Genomic DNA, 22,755 nt, shown 5'->3' on the forward strand with positions numbered 1-22,755 from the left:
GAATCACCTAGGGTATTCCATAATTAAGAAAGTTGCCCAGATTGAAACACTCACACAAATCTTTCAAATAATGAGCAAAATACTTAAATGATGTCTAATGATTGCTAATTTCGCTTCCTGAAAATAATCATGAATAAATGATACCAATTTCTCCATCCATTGAGCTCCATGATAAAAAATTTAACAACTTACAAAATTGTCAGGAAATACTGATTCATGAAAAAACTAGACTCCATAATACCGTGTATGATATTTGACAGTACAGATAATTGAAGATAAAGTACAAATTATGAGATGGACCATCTTCTCCATTATTTTTTTTTTCTTCTAAGTACCGTACGTATAAATCTTTCAACTCCAAATTATCATTCAACAGTCGATGTGCTCAAGTAGAAATCTCCATTATTTAGGCTCACATTCAGGAGAAGCAATCGTGCCCCATGACAATAACTGTGAATTGCCGCAGACAGCTGAGGCGAGAGCAATGACGGCCATAATTACCACTGGCACAGATGTGTTTGCAACTTATGAATCATTCACTGCATCTTGAGGAGCAGGGCCCTAATCCATCAATGACGGAGCCTTTATCAGGAATGATTGATCACGACATTTCGTATGCACGAAATTGGCAACACAGCTTGATAATTATACTCTGCAGTCGTCAAGTTTAACATGTGGCCTTTTTTACGATCAGTGGTGTAACTTTTGTACTCGGAGGGTCAAAATTTCAAACAAAATATTTTATCATTATTCTGTTTGATTCCTGTTGGAAAGTATTCAAATTTTTGAAAAAATAACATTTCAGACCTTAAAGCTGAAGAGTTATTGGTGTAATTTAAGGAAAACCCTGGCACCTGAAGTAAATTTAAGCAAAATTTTGTTTTCATGAATTGCACCACAATGACAAAACTCTGTAGTCAAACTTCACCATGCAAAGTTTATATGGTTAACAACAATATATAGTTTGTGAATCAAAACTATTTGGGGGTTGAATATAAAGTGAATTTTAAAAAAAATACATGAGATTTATAAATTTTTGGTAAAAATACCAATTGACATGCAATTTTTAAGATTTTAACTATTTATTGGAGGGCAAGCCAGGTCAAACTCTATACTATAACAAGTCTTTAAGAAGGGCTACCTACCTATGTAGGTTAAATGAAATTCCAATCATTTCTTTAAATCTTGGATTTTTCACACATGGATGTTTCGGAGGTGACAGTTAACATAATAGAATGTTTCGGAGGTGACATTAATATTAACACTCAGTTTTTTGAAGAATAATTGACAATAACACAAAACTTCTTCTTTTTATCAATGTTTTTAATAATTATAACTCGAGAACAAGAAATTAACTCCTGTTTCAAGCAGATAAACCACACAGAACAAGTGTTTTTTTACACTTCATTAATTAGCATGGGTACTGGTAGTTTGCCATCCATTTGGACGAAGGTTGTAAGCTAAATATTGTAATCTGAGGAAACATGGCATTCCATTTTCTACCTTAAATTGAGATAAGGGTGTGAGATCATTTTAGTAATGTTTCTTTGCTCTCAGAACATATTATTCCACAACACCAGGGAAGAATCACTTCGTTTCGGAGGTGACATTCAATGTTAACATTGTGTTGAAATATTCATTTACAGTAAGAATATGACGGACATAAGCTAGATATTGTAACCTGAAGAAACATGGCATTCCATTTTCTACCTTAAACTGAAATGAGGGTGTAAGATCATTTTAGTAATGTTTCTTTGCTCTCAGAACATTTTATTCCACAACACCAGGGAAGAATAACTTTGTTTCGGAGGTGACATTCAATGTTATCATTGTGTTCAAGTATTCATATAGTATGTCCCCCCCCCCCCCCCCCAATTTACAATTAGACTTTTTCATTGATAGCACCAAATATGATTAAATCAGCTAAAATCTACTTTGGGGTCTTAAATCATAACATCTTAGCTCTATTTTGCAGAAAGCCCCAGTCAATTTGGTTAAGTGGTCTCAAAGAAATGTGGATTGTTATTAAGGATGTCAGGATTCTGATTCTTCCAAGTTTAGCACTTGGATGCTCTTGGAACTGCATATTAATGTGTTAACACAATAAACAGAACTTGGAGGGAAGGAATTCCTGACATGCTCTACAAAAATCCTCATTTCTCTTTGACCTCTGAAGCAAATTGAATGGGGTTTTCTGTAAGGTGTGGGCAATGAGTTATAGTTTCAATCCCTCAAATTGTATTTTAGATTGATTCACTATCTTTAAAGTTATCGTTGCGGAGGGTACCATTGTAATTTTTTGGTGGGGACATAGGTTATGAATGCCAAAGGCAAAAATTCTTATTTGACTTGTATTATGTTTTTGTTTGCACATAGTATTATAAATAGATTAATTCAAGGATGTTCATGAATTCTTCATCATTCTTGATAGCCACCTTACAAATGTTATAATACTGGTGAAATGTGTTTGGTTCATCTGGGATAAATTTTCTATATACCAGATTCATTTAAACTGTTGACATTACTAAAATATAATTTATGTATCTTTCTGAATTGCTTGAAAATTACCTGCAAATCATATATATTAGTCACGTTTGAGAGTAAAAAGTATAAGATAAGAAAAAAATCATTTTATTGTTTTGGAGGTGACACAACACAGAGACAACCCAACTTCTCAGGTGTTAACTAATAATATATTGTGAACATTCATGTCTTTCCTCATGGCTTTAATTTTCAAATATAAGCTCTTTCTTTCAGTTCTTACATGTTATTTTGTTTAGTTATTCTCTTTCATGATAGTGGATACCAGCTCATATTTTGTTTTAGATTGTAATTCATACTAATCTTTAGCAAGTTTATACAGTTTGGTTATTAGTAGACAACAATTTGTGTTTCCCAGCTGAAGAGAGCAGCATAATGCTTTTGTGTGAACTTATGGGGATTTTTTTTTTTTTCTGTTCAGTAATTTTCCCCATCAACTTCACAGAAGGTCCCGGACACAAACTGGTCTCAAATAACCCTATAAGGGACCGAAAAAGGACAAGTTCACCTCAATAGACACGAGGGTTGAGTAAATACAGCAATATTAGTAAAACACATCAGTGAGAGTTTGAGGAAAATAAGGCAATCCGTTCCAGAGTTATGGATTTTTGAAGTTTCTGCTCAGTCAAAGCTGAATGAGAAGACTTCTATAGCTTGTGATGTCACACGTGTACAAGGATATAGAGAAAGTATCAAGAAAATTCAACATATTTTCACTTTTCTTGCATAAGAAAAGAACACTTGACTTCTCTCTTTTGGAAGGCAGGGTGAATAATATTGCCCTAACATACATCAGTAGCAAGTTGAAGAAATGTGCACTTTTTTCAAAAAGTAAAGTTTTGTGAAATTCACTTATATTTTCTTTATATCGTTGTATGCATGTGACATCATACACTGTCGTAGTCGTCTCATCCAGCAGTGATTGCATAGATACTTAAAAAAGCCCATAACTTTTGAATGGCTTGTCCAATTTCCCAAACTTTCAATGATGTGTTCTACTAATGTTGTTGCATTCACTCAAGCCACATGTATATGAAGGTGGACTTGTCCATTAAGAAACCATTTTCTTTTCCTTGAAATTCCAGTACTTAAAGCCAAATTCTAAGATAAAACATAATAACAAAACAAGGTAAACACGTCATCAAAATTATACTGAGATAGAACTACAAATCTTGTTTTTGGATCTTTCCCTTTCCAGTCCTGGTGACTTGTTCCTCTGTTCACTTTAGTTGTCAGATAACTTCAATAATCTTAAAAAATACAATGTCATAAACAGTTGGCTCAACTTGGAAAATGTAATAATTATTGTCGTATTAAAAAAAAAATCACATAATTTTGTTTATGATTACCACGTTGTACATGGAAAAACAACAACTAAGAATTCAAAAACAAGTTGTGCACCAGCTATAGGCATGTGGCCTTTTTGTGGAGTTTGATTATTTTATGATTTTTTTAAGATTGTGGACTAGGGCATGCATGAACTGCCACATGTATCACTTTGGTATCAAGGGAATTCTGGTGAGCTAGGTATACAAAAGTCACTTCTATTGTGATGATTTTGTAGATATTAAATGTATTTGAAAATGTTGATAGATAGTGAAAGGGAACTGAAGTCTTGCCTTTCACTATCACATAACAATATGGTGTTAACAAACAATGTCACCTCCGAAACACAAGAAAAAGCAACCTACATGGAAAGCTGTGATTGGTAAATCTTCACAACTAAATTGCTTAAATTGGAAATCAAGCTTCTAAGATGAAAGCATCTATATGTTTACTTAACTAAAGCAGGAGAATTGATCTTGATTACAATATTATATATACAACAGATGGGTGTATTTTGTGCATTCTCTTTGTTAAAAAAGTGAAAAAATGTAAATTTGCCCTAAAACCTACAGTATAGTAATAAAGATAAGAGTGAGAGTGTGTTAGTTGATTTCTCCACTTTGAGACTTATGTTACTAAAATAAATGAAACCATTGGTGTACATAATATGGTTTCTTTTCAATAGAAATGAGCAAAAACTCTTGTTAACAGTGTTTTGTCACCTCCGAAACAGAAATTTTTAGTTTTTATTAGATCTTTTATTAATATCTAGAAAATTCTTACTTCCTGTTGCCATATTACTATTTTCATCCAAAAGAGATTCCTGTCAATTGGACAGAATCAAACAAAATTGCTTTGTCTTCGAGAAATTATCAAATATAATATGCTTGTTGTTTCGGAGGTGACGATTGTTTCGGAGGTGACAAGTGTTAACGGAAAATTGTAAATTGCTCCGAAATGAAAACAACAGGCTATATTTCTACTACCTTCCTTCAGAGATAATGTGAGGGGATATGTTACATTTTTGCAGATGTAAGGTATAACTGATGTCAAGAATAAAAAAATCAAATACATAAATCTGTTGTCTCGGAGGTGACAGAAAAGTTAACGGAAAAGTTGCATAAATTTATAAACACTCACCAAAAAATGATAAGCTATTTGAATCAAATAATCTTTGGATCGAAGTTAAGTCAGATTGATTACTATTCTGTTTTGATGGAAATTAGCAAAGTTGAATTTTATAATTGTGAGCAAGAGCTAACTCAAAAGAGGGGTTAATTGTTAACGGAAAATGTCACCTCCGAAACATAAAGTTTGGACAATTTCAGTCTTTAAAGAAGACAAAGCAGAACCTGGTAAACATAATAGTTCTTAATGTTGGATACCTGTCTATCACCACAACAACAAAAATAATGAAAAGGAATAAACAATTTAATATGCTAGGTCTGACAAAAAAGCCATGTCAGAGTGCATACACCAAAAGTGTTGGATTTCAAGCATGTAAGTGCATGCCACATCTGAAAGAAAAAGAGAGGAAAGTTCATTAAGGTACCCAAGGTAGACACTGTGGGTGGTAAGTTTATGAGAAAAAATTATGCAGATCTGTCAGTGTATAAGAAAGTTATACACCAATTAGTGCCAAAACCGTGTTTTACACCACTGATTGTAAAAATGGCCATGTGCAAAACTACTGGGAAACTTGCAAACTTAACCGTTTGTATGCCATTTAGAAGCACTTACAGCTGTACATAGATTTCCCCAACATTTCTGTCATAATTCAGTTTAATAGAACCTCCAAACTTGACCTACAAATGTGTAATCGTAATTTGTCAGACCATTCAAGGGGGGGGGGGGGCATTTCATGAAGCATTTTGTCAGACAAATTTGCTCTCAGCCAATTTCAGTAGCTTGTAACAGTTTGTCAAAAAAATATCTGACCAAACTGCTTCATGAAATGCCCCCAGGTGTAACAATGTGCCTCAGTCCAACAGGGAGGCTACGGTGACATACGCAGAGATTAAAAGAATAATGCATGAATTCTTTATATTCATCAGCAGTTAGCCTAGTTTCCAGACATCTGGGACAATTTGGTGAAGAAAGCAATCCTTGCTGGACATATCAGTTGATGGACAAAGAAAAGGGTTAAGATTAGCTGCTGAGCACTGGAGAAATGTGGAGAATGAATAACCATCCATTTGACCATCTTTATCTCAAATATGTGTTTTCTACCTCAAGGTATCTACAGTGCAGAGTTTTTTTTTTCTAAATAGCCAATGTCATGAGGTACATGTACCTCCTGCGTCTTGATTTAAATGAGTACCTCAATTGACATCTAGCATGTTTGTTGTGCTGATGAAATTTGCTTTATTAAAAAAAAATAATAATTTGCTAAAATGTGGAAGACTGCTATACAGTATCTCCTACACCATACTGTCTAGAGGATTTTCAACCATTTTGGCTTGACCTTTTGACCTTTACCTTAAAACTTAATTTTTAATCAGTCTTTGTAGTTTCATCAAAATGAAGGAAAAAATTAATCAATCCATATTTCTCACTCTAAATTCAAATCATGCTAGTCAAATGTTGTTTGGGTGGTTTCTTTTTGCTTGATAAGAGTGAGTACACTTCCAACGGTTCAGGCTTCGCTCTACATCTTTTTATACACATGATCCCACAACGAAATAAGATGCTCCTTATCCACAACCAAATCTGACCTTTCTAATGGCAGACTCGCTCGTTCATTTTTTTTTTTTTTTTTTCGCCTGTAGGACAAGTTTCTAGCACACATCCCGGCAATTCCAAAACAGACAGAATGTGACGAATTTGCCCTTTCATTGGTCCACTCTGAACTTCTGGATGTATGCATGAATACCTGCATTGCTCACATGGCATCAAATTCGTCGCCACACACATGCGCACACACAGACATGAGCATTCTGATGCATGCATACTACATGGAATCCATACTGTGGTTTATGAATCATGAATAAATCCCGGCACGACAGTCCTAGACATTCTTGTGTAAGACAAGATGAAAGAGATAGATAGGAAGAGAGAGAGAGAGAACACGCAGGCATTTGTTCCTATATACAGTACTGCGTTCAAAATATATTTTCATCTCGGGCACACAGCATTTCACAATTTTCTGCACATGGCAAAGTACTCTGCCGATATAATGGCTCCAAGAAGAATTTTGAAATACAAATAATGTCTTGCATCTAAGTCAAGCAAAAATCACTGAATACTATAGATCTGAATGCCACATGCTGATATTAGGACTGTATAATTCCAAACGTTGTCAAATTTGGTCACATGAAAACATAAATCTGCTTTAAGAGAAACAGCCGAAACTTGATTCAAAGAGGTTGTGTCTGAAAAACACAAAGTGATATACATGCATGAAATCTCAACTGAGCATTTTCTAAAAAGATGTCTGAGGCTTTGGTATGACATAGCAACTGAATACGTATATGTACATGCTCATCAGCAATTGAATTCTAGAAGTCAATCACATGAATACTGTTCTTGTCTCAACCCTTTTTAGAAATAAATAACCAGCATAGGAATATACAGTACAAATGAATGAAAGAACCTATCTTTATTTTGAATAACTTTTTTTTTTCTAATGGTTTCCCTTTATCATACAAAGGCTGTAAAATAATTGTGATATGACAGCACAATACAACAAACTGTAGGGAAGGATTTGGCTTTAACAAAAAAGAATTTAAAAAAAAGGCTTCATATCAAGTCTGACCAAGTGCTTGCAAAATTTGGCTGCAGAAATTATCACTTTATTCTTACCAAAGTATTTAGGAAATTGAGCACTTTCACTTAAACTTGACCCTTGCCCTTTGACACCATGTCCAACAACTTTCTCCAATAATCACTACCTAGCAGCTTCATAAAAATACTTTCAGCTGTTTTCAAAATATGGGGAAGACTTAACATTTTAACATTTTACTTGACCTTTGACCTAATGGTCCAAATCTTTTCCTGTAGACAAAATCATTGTGCAGTAATGCATATAAAGTGCATGCACCAAGGAATTTCAAAGGTAAGATAAAACAGCGTAATTTCAGCGTTAAATAGAATTGTATCATTCTATCCTGACCTTTGACCTTTGACTTTCAACCCAATGACCCCAAAAAAGAGAATCATTGTCAGGCAGTACACGCATAATGTACTAATTTTCATGAAGATATCTTTAAGCCATTCCTGAGATATTGAGAAAAACATGAAATTTTAGCATACCGTTAGGACCTTTGACCCCATGCATGGCCCAGAACTTTTCCCTCAAGAATCATTATCTGGTAATACATGTAGAGCTGTATATATCAAGTGACATGAAAATGCATTCGGGCATTGTTGAGATATGAGGGGAATAGTAAAATTCTAAAATTTATACCTTGACCCTTGACCTTCATCCTTGAGTGAGTGCACCCAAAAGTCGATAGGCATGGCTTCGTCCACTCACACATGTAAGTATACATAATGCCAAGTTTCATTTGCTTACTTAAAATGGTTCTTACTGAGTTAGTTCCACTGTCCACAATACTGATTACAGACAGATAGATGGAAAGACGGACAGACGGACAACCTGAAAGCATATAATGCCTCCAGCGATACTTCATGGCTGAGGCATAAGAAGTGATACTTACCCTCCCCATTTAAGTCCAGGTTTTCCTTACGATTTGATTGAGACGACCCCATGGTACACCCTATGTTGACCACTTGTCAGAAGTTCTGCCCCGCACTGGACAGAATCTAACAACCACAGACAAGACGTTAGAGGAGCGCTCTGCTTATCTCTCTCTCTTTCTGATCACCGTAAAGTCCGGCTGGGGATGAAATGCAGACTGATGATGAAGTATCCAGTAACACTATCATCGACAGCAGCCAAGTTTTGGTAATTTATATCCCATAGGCTAATGCTGTAGAGAGTCAAGTTTCTTCTTTCCTCCCAAGAATGCAAAAACTGAGCTGATATAGCGTGCAGGTGGCCGTTTGTGACAAGCCACCCGAGCACTGCCCGCAACACGTTGCTATGATTCAATGCCCTCACCGGCGAGCGAGCGGAAGAAAAAAACCGAAAGTATTCCTTTTGAGACCGCTCTCCTTAAGATGCAGGAGGGGAAGTCATCATCTCGTGCAAGTTCCGAACGGTTCCCTTGGTTCTCCGCATCACACGGCAGGCAGGCACATCCATTAAAGGCGGCAAACCTCTCGAAGCGTAGGTGGAGATCATGAGGCGGATAGTGGCGTGAATCCTAATGCTGAGATGAGACGCAGGCAGCATCCGCCGTTGCAGCGGTGGAAGGGATCCGGCCCTTGGAGTCCCAGGGGTGTGTTTTAACCAAACGCAGCCAAAACAACTAATGGAAGAGTGGAGATGAACATGTGCACATCATTGGTACAGGAGTTTGGTGGTTTCCCCCAGCTGCTAAAGTTATTGGGCAGAATGTGTCATTCGTACCCTCTTGAAGTGATCCTTGTGAAATATCTGCAGGAAAAAAAAAAGGAAATGAGTAAGAGAATCAGTTAAATTCATCTAGACTGTCAATGAATGAACAAAGCCAAAATTAGTCCCAGTGGGGGTAGACAAAGCAGTTACACATGCAGGATCATGATGTAATGTGGGGTATTCATTGGAGCTCAAAGAGTTCCATATCATGTCTGCAGAGAAGGACAATCAAGCTGCCTTTTCCACATTGTTTTGTTAGTTGCAAGGCTTGAAAATTGTCATTATTTGCTGCTTACTGAACTATATTTCAGATTCAAAGAAATTAAATTATTAAATTGAAATTTATGGGGTGTATTCACTCACATCATAGAAATGAGTTACTCCTGCATAATACAGATCCTTCTACATTGAGATGATAGCTGTGTAGCATTGAAAACATTACTCTCACTGCCACAGTGTCAAACAATTTGTTATCTTTTGTCTCTTAGCAACTGATTTCACACACCCATATTTTTGTGCAAAGTTTGAATTATCATCCTATATACCATGGTATTTTGGGATGAATTTCATGGTGTGTTTGCATTCACATAATGAATTACCATGCATTTGAAAAAATACAGTATTTTGCCATATAAAATGCGAATGCATCAACGGTCTGCACACAGTTAAAAATCCACCTCTGCAGGGCAACCCACAAAAAGATGTCATTTCTTCAACTTGATAACATGGGCAAATACATGTATTTATCCAAAGGCCCACAAGAATTGAACAGACATGGGCATTCTTATCACTTCCCCGACACAATGCCTTGGAAATGAGCATCGCCCCTCTTCATCTAAAATTGTACTTTATTCTGCACTTGCTTTTCTGAGTCTAAAGAGGAATCTCATTCTGTTAAATGATTACGACATGTGAACAAGTCAACAATGTTCAACAAAAATATGAATCAATTCATTCATCTACTGAAGTGGCCTGATGAAATACTTGCTCAGGAAAATCAAACAAATGATATATCACAAAAGAAAAACATATTATCATGTCAAGATTAAACTGGATCGATTCCATGCATACAGGACCTCCTTACAAGAAATGAATCATTTGTGACAATCCCAGCTGTTCAAACCTGATTAGAACAGATGTGCTGACACGTTCCAAAGTGTTAGTTTTGATAAGCTTTATACAAAGAAGGGATAAAAAGGGCAAGAACAAAACCAAAACCAAACATTCTTTAGATGCAGCTGAGAACAGCCAGTACCCACATGCCCTGACACACATAGTAAGATAATCAAACACACACAAGTACACAAGGGGCCCATTCACACGTACCCGAAATGAGCGGTTTCGAAAAGTTGACTTTCGCAACTTGCGTAATGCTAAAACCCATCTCTCTTGTATGTGGACCCCAAAACATCATTATCATTATTTGAATCGCTATGCAACAGTATGCAACATTTTTTTTTCTTTTGAAATTCTCATGACCATAATCTGTCTTGCCCAATGTGTGTGTGAAAGGCATGCAAAAAAAAAATACACCATTGGTATTCTTTTATTCCCATGATGCAACTCACCACGCAAAGGTCAATGAGGGCCCCCAGGGTCACACTCCAGTCAATTTTTCAGACATGCAAAGTTTGAAGAGTAAATGGGCCTCACTTGAAGCCAAATGAATATTTGTGGCCATGTGTGAACGGCAGTCGATAAAATCTATATTTGCATCACTATCCAAAAAACCAACAACTCTCGTGTGTGAATGGGCCTACGGTTTGTCTGCATTGAGCAAATACTGCATGTCACACACACGACACAGTGTAAACACTGTAACTCTACCTTACCTATGGCACGTGTGTAGATAAACATTATTTTCCTGGTACAAAAGGCAATCAACAGTAGCCCCTATCAGTATCATTGGGCTTTGCTTCTTACACTGATGTATTGATATTGGTCAGGAAATGTACATACAGCATCTCAGTAGACTCTACATGCCTGGAATAATGATAGATACTTCGCGTTCTGTCATGTATACGGCAAGTGTCCATCGTGGATTGAAATATCAAATGTGTTACAAAAGGGAGCTTTCTTTTCAAAGAGCAATGAAATGAAATCAGCTGAAGATGGTAAACAACTACTTTGCACACAATACCACACAACACACAGATCAATGTTCCTTCATACTCTTGAAGTATTCTGGACCTTCCTTTAGAACAATCCTTGCATGTAAAAAAAGCAAAGTTCAAATGAAGTATGTGCGTGTATGTCTTGCGTCGGAGTTTAGTATCTTGACATAGCAATGAAATATCCCATTGCAAACCCAACATTTGCTCCCATCATTAACGAAAGTCTCCTCATCACGCACGTACAGTACCTAGCTGGCAGCTAAATATATGGCCAGACTCCACAGGGATGCGTACAAAATGTAGCTTTGATGAATATGTTCTGCACATGAGGTAAATAACATGAAGACCTTTAACAATCCTTCCCACCAGGGGCATGAGGAACAAAAAAGACAAAAAGGAAACATATTATCGCCGAGGGCTTCAAATCATGACAGTGCATCATTTGTCAAGCAAACCCGTTGTGAGTATGGATCTAACCAAAGGATAAAGGATTGGCATTATTGAGTACATCAGGGAGTCGTGACAGTCCTCTCAAAACTCTTGTTATTAATCAAAGGAGCGTGCCACTAATTCCTGGATACACCACCATCTCAACAGACTAGAGTCTGACCCTGATCATAAACAAAAGTGTACTTAAAGGCGACCCCCCCCCCCCCCCCCCGGATTTTTGTAAGGCAAATGAAATAAGTAAAGCACAGCTATGATTTCTGTGAAGAAAAAAAACAAGAAATAATCAATGGCACTTATGTGACACAGAATTATATAAAAATATATTCAATATATTTAGTGTGCAACTGTCATCTGATTGTGTATTTTATAATGATATGCACACATTCAATGCTTATTAATCATAAATTATCTAGTATGTCACAAATGTACACACTAGTAGTTATGTACATGTATGATGTATACTGTATGCATGGTTGTTTTAATGTGTATGTACACAGGTTGACCAGATTAATGGAGAACATTCTATGTGGTATAGATATAGTACATACAGGCTGACCAGATAAGTGGAGAATTTTCTAGGTGGTATACAATGTAGCTACACAGTACATGCATGTAACAGGAAATACATTATAGCTCACTCAACCTAGAATGATTTCACCCATTCCAGAAAGTTCTGGGAAGTGCTTACATGTTTGGCTGAGTGAGGCACTGTCCCTGTAGCCCAATGTGATTGGTAGTTATTCTTGGCAATGATGTTTTGTACATAGATAGGCAGTGAGTCATCCAGGATTCCTGGAACTTGGACTAGCTAGAATGTGTGGCCCCAGGTTGGAGAGAGTTACAGAATGTGCTAGAAGGGGGTGAATGGATAGTATATAAGCCAGAGAAATTCTGCAGTAGGCAGAGTACCCAACACCTCTGCTCTGAGAGTTACATCACTTCTGGCTCTGAAGCGACTTGTTATAGTCAGTCCTGTGTTACCTGCTGACCTGTTATGTTTGTGGAGATACTTGGCCTGGGAGACATTTTGCCTGCAGATAATTAATTTGCCTTCATTGGGGATAGACACCATTTTTGTGTCAATGGACATTGCTACGGAAAAGCTGTGACGGGCTGGATTCCTAGCTGGACAATATTAAGTGAATCATCATTCAACGCATCAACTGGACGTGGTCGTCATAACGTTTGGACTCTGCACGTTTCGCCATGAACATAATATCGTGGATTTTACCCCGGATCTATACCGTGGACTTTACCCCGGATCTATACCGTGGACTATCATAACCTGCGCCTCTGGAGTTACGTCGGAGGAATCATTCATCGGTGCGTCAAGGAGCATTCGTCTGTGCATCGAACATCGTATCTGGACACTTTCAAAGGATTACTTAATACGTGTAAGTGATTCCACTACCGATTTATAACTGTTTCTAACGATTATTATTGTACTGATGTGAAAACCGATTACGAGTCTGTACCCAAAATATCACCGTTAATAAACCGCCTGAACATCAGTTGATTGTTTCTTTTGTGCGATCATTCTCGGAGTGATTTTGGTCGTAACAAGTAAAATGTATCAATAACAGTAAATAATCTGTGGTATGCATGCATACACATACATTGAACGATATATAGACTAGGTATTATCATCACGCATGCATGTGCAGTGGTTGCAAAGTCTGCAAGTGTAATGACAGGTCAGCAATATACTGCTCTGTACATCAAATCGAGGGATGTATCAAATCATGCAGAGCATACAAAGTTGCACAAATGTTGTCCTTTCACGGAACGGGTACAAATATTTGAGATGAAAACAGTTGTGATATTATGTTTTTAGAGGAGTGCTATCTGTCATACGTACAATAAAAGCACAGCCCTTTCCAAGCATTACCCTCCACTAATAACACATTCACACATCTTGATCATTAAAATACGACCTGGTTTTAGCATCTCACCAAGCTCGATACAATCATCTGCCCTTATTATCAAGTTAGACTGGACAATTTCACCTTCTTTCCACATACACTGTACACTGTAGCTTGCATAACCCTTCTAATTGTTACTAATTGTTATTCCTGCAGCCACAAGGACAGAGAGAGCTGATTTTTTAAATTGACAATGATTTATCATTTAGTACATTTCTCTTCATGTCACTCAGGTAGATGCAGCAATTGATTCAATTTCCATTGGACATTTTTTATCTTCTCTGCTAAACTCTCTCCAGTATTATAAAGATACACTACATGTTATTGCATGTGAAATATTTAGATACCTATTTACAGCTGTATACATTTTCATAACTCATCAAGAGATATCTCAATGTAAAATCTATGCCCTGTTCAAGTTGTATTTGATAAAAAGAGTGAAATCCACCGAGCAATACTGTGAAACTTTCATTAGATTTCAAGAATCTACATATACACGTACAAATCAAATCAAAAGCAGAAAATAATTAGGAGATGCTGCATTACAAGTTTTGCATGTTTTATCAGAACAATGGTGTCAGTCACACCCACATCATGCTAATTACATGACATAAAAGCACCACACCATGCATCTTCCCTTTACTTACAAACCTTTTCTGAATTTCCTTTTTGGACTGAGTTCAGGAAGAATAATACATTGTGTACATATTTTTTACACATAATCAAATTGATCTTATACAGATAAAATAGTTAGGCCTAAGTATTGATTATCTTTTTTTCAGCAGAGGGCATTTTGGCAAACCATTGGCAAATTAAAAAAAATAAAATAAAAAATGACTGCATTATATTTTAAGAAAATGTCTTTCAAAAGTCTTTGCTATAATGTTTAATTTCTTATTTAATGATCTCTTCATGCACAAAACCCATGGCATACTTGCAAGGTTTTGGCATAACAAGATGATCAAAGTTTTTATTGTGGCTGTAACAAATGTACACTTTTTCACAAGAAACATGAGAAAATTTGCAAATTCCATTCTTTCTTATTTTCATGTCTGGTGTTTCTGCAACTTTTTATATTCTGATTGTTGGTTTGTTTCAATTATCACAGTCAATATTAACTTGTAATGGCATCAAATTTCACTTTTGAATAGAAAACAGATTTAAACTACACTCAACTCATCACAGCATATGTTTCATAGTAACATATCACATGCCATGGGTGAGTAAATGATTATCTTCTTCAAAACAGAAATATTAATTGACAAACTCAGACTCAAGGTGGTTTGACGATGATGAGATAATCTATTCAACATACACTTTTTTTTTTTCAGAAGTTGTGGTTCACTCGATTCCTTGATGAGAACTGCAGAATAATTTGTGAACTTCCTCTTTCTTTCCTTGAATTCCAAGAGTGTTTTCCGGACAATACCAAGGTCAGAATAGAGGAATGAACTGGGTGTATTCAGCATCACACTATGACCATGATGCACATCTTTTGATATGGTACGAAATGATATTTCACCTCTCAAAAAAGTTTTTATGTCCATTCAAAGTCCACAACGTAGAAATGTGGATGGGGGCTGCCTACAATATTCAAGTGCAAGTTTAGCTCAGCTACTCATGTGAATTGCACACAACCTTTCCTGATTTGTTTCTCATTTTACCGACATTTTTCACTGATCTATTCTTGTGAATTTCACTCAATTTACAACAATCAACTTGAATCTATATCGATTTCAAACTTCTTTTTTTTTTGTGGTGCTGCTAATTAATTGCTTTTTGAAACTGGCACTTAGTAAGACAACCCATTGTAGCTATAGGTCCATGCCACTGGACCCAAAAGGCAATGTCAATACAATATTTTGTATTAGTGCAACTGGTTGTTAAAGGGATCGTATTTGGTTGAGATGGAGGATTCAGATTTTGTCTTTAAATTATGAGATAGTGCGAAACTCCTTATAAGATATAAAAGAGCATGTATACAATTCAAAGAGGAATTCAGTTTAATATCTGATGAAAATTGGTTTTGAAATGGCTGACATATCCCAAAACAAAATAAACAACATAGCCCTAATGAAAGGTGGGTCCCACCATTTTATCATAACCTCTTTGTTTTTCAGCTATTTCAAAACCAATTTTTATCAAATAAATTTTGAATTCCTCTTTTAATTGTATGCTCATAAGAGGTTTTCAATTATGTTACAGACAGTTTGAAACCTGAAGCTCCATCTCAACCAAAACTATACCATCCCTTTAACTTTAACCCTTTTTAATCCTGCAAGTGCTTAGTTCGCTCATTGACACTCAGGCTGAAGTACTTTCATCCCCAATTGGCCCAGATTTGGGTTTGCTAACTGTACAACTAGGTCAACTTAATGAAACTAAATACCTTGGCACAAAAAGGGTTAATGGCCAGAAGAACCTTTTCAAAGCACAGAGACAGATGGATCAATGTCTAAATCAACATATATTATGTATACAATTTGTAATATGGTTCATTTGCTGGCATTGGGGGCTATCAAGATTTTCAAACTTTCCATTCCCCTGTTATGTCACAGGCACTTCATCATGACCATTCCCCGAAAGGTCAATCTCTTCCTTGTCTAGACAGCGACCTCTGAAAGGTCAACATTAATCAATCAACACACACACACACACACACACACACACACACACACACACACACACACATACACATACATACATACATGCGTGTACATCACAGGTTATCTGGTCCTGATGTTACTTCATCTTTTTTTTAATGCTCCACAGTTGATTTAGCATACTGTACATGGAAGAAGAAAGCAGTACATGACCAAAAGATTGAGGGGATTTCCCATAAATCACTTAATATGTGCACTATGTACAAGGGGTCAATAAAAAGGAAGTATTAGATTGGAAATCCAAAGATGTCCATTAGAAAGTAACATAGGGGAATGATGAAGCCTGGAATGATGGAAAACCAGATCCTTTAGAAAGATACTTCGCTGTTGAAGATTAGAGGGGATGTCCATAATAATGATGAAGATGATAATGATACTGAGATGATGAAAAGGATGCCAGTTTATGTCGGCAAGGAGAACAGGTAAATGCTGTAAAATAATTGTGATGGCACACAACTTTCAGTGCAGTGTACGATGCAGCGAGCAGCATTTGGTGTGGTCATACAACCATGTCGTTTCACTGTCAAATATGGTGACACCAAGTAAAAAATTTTGTTAAGATTATAATACACTGCGTAGGCTTACATGTATGTAGAGACATGATGATTGTGATGACAATATATGACATGGATCAGAACCTGGTGATACACACAACTGTACTTGAACACACAGCAGGAACTAGCAGTGGTTTGTTAGAGGAACTGTGCACCAACTAATTTACGCATTTTGAGATAAGAGTTCCTACAGAGTGTATGTTCAGGCACACAGATCACCATCAGATCTGTGCTTTAACAATCTCTACATCATGTAGTTGTACACTGTAGGTGGTTCCATGTCTCATTCTGTTTCAATGCGACACAACGTTCCCTCCTCTTATGAGGGAGTTGTATCACTGCTCATCGTCCTGTGAAAAGGGTGAATGTGGGTGAAGCAAGCAGTGAGTACCCATCAGGCCTACCGAAATACCGCCATGCCTTATTCCATTACATACTTCGGTGGGCACTCGCAACCGGCAGGGCGGCAAATTGAAGAGAAGCCCTGATTAAGCGGTGCACGCGTGTTTTGCCGAGTGAATAACATTAGGCCAAAATTGGTTTTTAGCATCGGTGGTCGTGAAAATCCTACAATAGATGCGGAGTACCCTGCCCTTCTCTTCAACCTTGGCTGCACTCTGAGAGCAGAGTGTACAAGTTATGAATTTAGCATCATAGCTGATGGGTGTCCCACATGACTAGTACCACACACACACACACACACACACAGTGGCAGTACGTAGCTTCACCATGCCATGTGTCATAACCTATCACTCACTACTGACAGATATTGTGCAATACCTGCTATTCGAGAGAATATACCATGTAGATTTGAATGTTGCCAATACTGATATCAATCATTCATGCTCTTACTGTCACTATCAACATCATGATCCTCATACCCATCACCATCATCACCACATCATCATCACTCACATCACTATCACTATCACCATCATCACCACATCATCACCATCACTACACATCGTCATCATCAATGTCACCATCACCATCACCATTACCATCAACATCAACATTAAATTCAACATCATCATCATCAACAACACATCATCATTATTATCACTATCACCACCATCACCATATCATCACCATCACTACCACATCATCATCATCAATGTCACCATCACCATCAACATCACCATCACTGGATCATCACCACCTCCACCACCAACATCATCATCATAATCACCATCACAACCATCAACATCAACATCAACGCCAACAACAGGTACATAATCATCACAACTTCATCATCATGATCATCATCACTGTCATCATCATCATTTAAAATCATCATCACTGCTCTCATGACAAACTACCAATAACACTACATCACTCTGAACGTAACCAGCTACTGCAACCTTCATCATCACCTTCATCATCACTGCTAAATTACAAGTGCTGCTGTAGTTTATTCTGAAACTTTGCAAGTTTTTTATAATGGTTCGGCCGAAATATAATTATATTAAGGGTGCAAATATGGACAAACATCTGTCAGAACATTTAAAAATAAACACTTTAATGATTGCAAATTTATACTTTCTTACTGTCAAAGAAAGTATCCCTACAGAAAAATCCACTACCAGTACAATTGTACATCATCAAATCATAACATTACCATTGGTAAAGCTGTAGAAACACATAATAACATGTCTTGGTTTAAAAACAAGTTTAGACCATTCCCATCCTTTCTCCCCTAAATGTCACCTTGATTGGGGCTCTGCAAGACTACAATTTATTTGATTTCACAGGCATAATTCATATTGATTGATGTCATTCAAAACACACATCCTGACAGCTCTAGCACACAAACACAAGGGCAAGGGTCACGATTTCTGCAGATTGAGCATGCACAACTTGGTCAGCATTTATAAATCGCAATCGGAAATTAGCAAGATATTTGTGTTCATCTGAGGCTGCGTTTATCAACTTTCCCCTGCTTAAACGGCTTTCAAAAGCCGTTTCCAAAGCCCTTTAGAGACGGCTTCCAAAATAGTGGCGTTTAACGATAACTGGCCTGTCACTGCACAGCTGCATTGCGCAATTCGACCAGAGGAGAAGAGGTCATATAAGGCGTGCATTGTTCGTAACTGCAGTACAATACTACAAAGCCGTTTCAAAACAACTTTGCATTTATCAACTTCAAAAGGCTTTTACAAACAGGTTTCTGAAAACCTGTTTAGGAAACCTGTTTAGAAAGCCACACATTTGTGGCTTTCGAAAAGGGCTTTCAAAACAGCTTTGCGTTTATCAACTTGTAAAAATTCCTTGAAAGCTGTTTGGAAAACTTGTTTCTGCGGAGAAATAGAGTTGATAAACGCACCCTGAATAGGTGCAAAATATCTTAGTTATTGGATTCTGATCATTATCTCATAATTATTTGGTCCAGGTGTGAATGTGACTATTGATAGATTGTAGATTGAGTCATGTGCGCTTAGAAATGTCAGTATGAAGCGCCATATAAATGCAATTATTATTATTATGTAATACTGTAGTCCTTTTTTTTTTAAGTCTGGTAGTCAGTCATACAGGTAAAGAATTGTTGAAATTAAACTTTAAAGTGGGATGCTTGGCATAGCATTTCTCCAGTTCTTGTCAAACACTACGATGTAGTACTAGGATTCATAGTCGTGCTGTGAAGATTGTAGCCACAAGCTAACAATGTCCTCACCATCTTAAACTTTTCATTTGATTTCAACAAACATATCAGTTTTTAAATCAAATCTATCAAGCAAGCAAGCAATAAATCGATAACGTAGATACTGTACATGTATGACGCAAAGATGAAGTTTATACCTGTGAAATAGGCTCTACACTGTCTTGATACTGTCGCAGATTCCAAACCAGCTTCAATTATTATCCAATATCTTGGAGGATCCTGCACGGATTATGAGTTTGGAATCTCGAAGTAATCACGGACATGCAGCCAGAGGAACAAACACGCAGAAAGCTCATTTGAGAAGCTCCTCCAGGCACGTTGCAAAATTTCAGGTATTGATACAATTTTCTTCTCCCCCCCCCCCCCCCCCTTCATCATAGTCTGTTTGTATCTGCAACGTGTGCATACAAACAATATTGGGTAAGGCTGCGTACAGAGCTCAGCATCCTGGCAAATTCTGCGCAAGCACTTCTTAGGTTTGGACAGATCCGAAACATGATCATCACTATGAATAATGCACAGTGGTGGATTAATGTCAGGTAGTATTTCTGAAAGCAATCACATTGGTATTTTGCCTTTGAAGATTGTCCCAGCATTTTTTTTTTCATTTTCCATGAGCAAATACATGCATGCATACATACATACATACATACATACATACATACACACACACACACAAACATACAATTGCACATACAGACAGAGACATGTACATCAATACGTACATTATGTTCACAAACCTTGAACAGAATTCCTCACCATTTTCAAGTTGGCGGTAAGGAATGAAGTAAAATCAGAGAGAATAAAAGATCTATAGCAAAAATCAAAGAAAAGGAATGGGCCTCATCTGTGTCTGACCTAGGGCAAGATAGACATAAAATGTCAATAGTAATACTGAAATTTTTTGGCTTGAAATCATTAGGGATAAGAATCTTTTGCATCATTTCTTTTTAACACATGACTAGGGTTACCTTGGTATTCAAATTTGCAATTATAGACTGCACATACTTCCAATTCCTTAATATTTTGCCCAATTTTTTCCAAACTAGACTAAAGAAAAGAATATGGTAGAATATCAAAATTTTACCAATCCCAATGTTTTAGGGAGCTTCCCCCCCCCCCCCCCCCAACATTGGGCAGTCATTTGCTTAAACATGCTTTTCTCTGGGAAAAAAAAAGAAACATTTCAATTTTGATACAAAGTTCATCATTTCTCATGCTTTCATGAATTACACTGATATCATTTTGAATGCTACAGACCATTCTAACATGCTACGTAAATGCTGACATGTCCCCCTGCCTACGCATGAAAGATCTCCTGCCACATGATAGGAATGGATGATTGCCATTTCTGCCAGAACAGGTCTCACAAAATCTTGACAATTACTCCTTGAATCACAAAATGTAAAATAAAAACAAAAATAGACAAAAACACATTTAATGGGTTCATTAATTGCTTTGTTCTTTGATATATAATACATTGAGGCCACTCCTGTCATGGATGCAAATAACTCTCCCAACACAAATGACAACACAATACCTGTACAGTACATTGGCAGCAAGGCAGGAATATATTCTCCTCCATATTATGCACTTCTAACTCAAGCTCCACTTGTGCATGGATTGAGCAATCATCATAGAGACAAATAGATAAATAGATCACACAATTTATTCTGCAGCAATAAACTCAAATGGTGCAGAGAAGTGTACTTTCCCCATGCAATAATCACACGCTCTCTCACTTTCTTCCTCTCTCTCTCTCTATTTATCTTTCTATCTCCTCTCTTTCTCTCTCTCTCCTTTCTTTTCTCTCTCTTTCTCCATCTATCAAACCATCTCTCTTTGGTTATTGATATCATTCATGTAGAAACCATACATCCCCTTTCCAGGATTGATGCTGCCACTAGGCAATTTATCAACCTTGAATATTCAGCTTGTTTGAACAAATGTCCATCGACAGACTTGCATGTACATCTTCAAATATTTGTTATCCTCTCCGTCTGATAATTCATCCATCACTCCATCTTTCCTTTCATTAACTCATCTATCCATCTACTGGTCCATACCATTTTTGCATTTTCTCTCCAGTTTCATTACACTTTAATAATCTTTATCATATGTCACATGATTAGTTTGACTATAATAACTATGCACAGTTGAGTCTATAAAGAAACTGGGCAATATAAATTCAAAATCTAATCATTATTATGTTTCAAAGACTCAAGTACACTGAGCAGTGATTTTAATATTTAGATTTATTTTTTTCCTCTTTAGATGACAATTGTGGTAATATATGTACTGATCAATCTATCAAACTAAAGTAATCTGTAAATACCAATTGATACATTTATGCACCATCTATGCACCATTGCGTTTAAAGTATCATGTTTTCTTAGTAAAAAATCAACCTAGAGGATATTTGTTGCACTCATCAGTAGCCGCAGTCACGCGGCAAAAGATCACAAAGTTTAGGATTACGATCTTTAAGATCTCAGTCTTTGGCTGCGTTTATCTAAAATTTTTCTGAGGCAGAATCACGATCCTAAATGCGTTTGAGGCATTTTCAGGGGATAGATAAACACAACCGTGTTTTCAAACACGTTTAGAAATGCCGTTATGAAATGCCTTTCAAAGGGCGTTTTGAAACACGTTTGAGACCACAATTGCCATTCTGTGAGTAGATAAACGCAAAGCCGTTTTGAAACGCGTTTATATCTCAGGGTCAAATCCCAGCTGTTTCCGGCTGTGCTCTCTACCCATTATTTGTGTGTGACTGATGAGGCATGTTTGGTGGTATGCAGTTGACCTTTACTTCCCGGGTCAAATGGCGCAAAGCAGCTGCGCAGTGACACCACTCGAATCGCGATTGTATGATGGTTAGATAAACGCAGCATGCCGAGAATCACGTTTCAAACTACGTTTGTAAAAACGCATTTTGAAACGTGATTCTCTCTCTCAATTTAGATAAACGCAGCCTTTAAGGTCTAAATCTTTTGCCAGTATGACAGCAAACTTAAAGCAAAATTTCCCACTCAAACTAGGGATGTTTCCCCCAACCCGCCAAA

The 22,755-nt window shown here is 36.9% G+C and overlaps 1 protein-coding gene across 1 annotated transcript in view; it reads right to left on the minus strand.

The window, feature by feature from the left end:
- LOC139712398 (serine/threonine-protein kinase 32B-like) overlaps nt 1-22,755 on the minus strand; it is a 90,315-nt gene that overhangs the window by 63,654 nt on the left and 3,906 nt on the right. The window contains exon 2 of the mRNA XM_071624223.1: nt 8,526-9,367. Within this exon, the coding sequence (XP_071480324.1) occupies nt 8,526-8,577 (52 nt within the window). The 5' untranslated portion in view covers nt 8,578-9,367. The remainder of the gene's footprint in view (nt 1-8,525; nt 9,368-22,755) is intronic.

Source organism: Diadema antillarum, unplaced genomic scaffold (genome assembly GCF_040938485.1).
Source record: "Diadema antillarum isolate AM-2024a unplaced genomic scaffold, OU_Dant_1.0 seq00001801_RagTag, whole genome shotgun sequence".
Taxonomy (NCBI): domain Eukaryota; kingdom Metazoa; phylum Echinodermata; class Echinoidea; order Diadematoida; family Diadematidae; genus Diadema; species Diadema antillarum.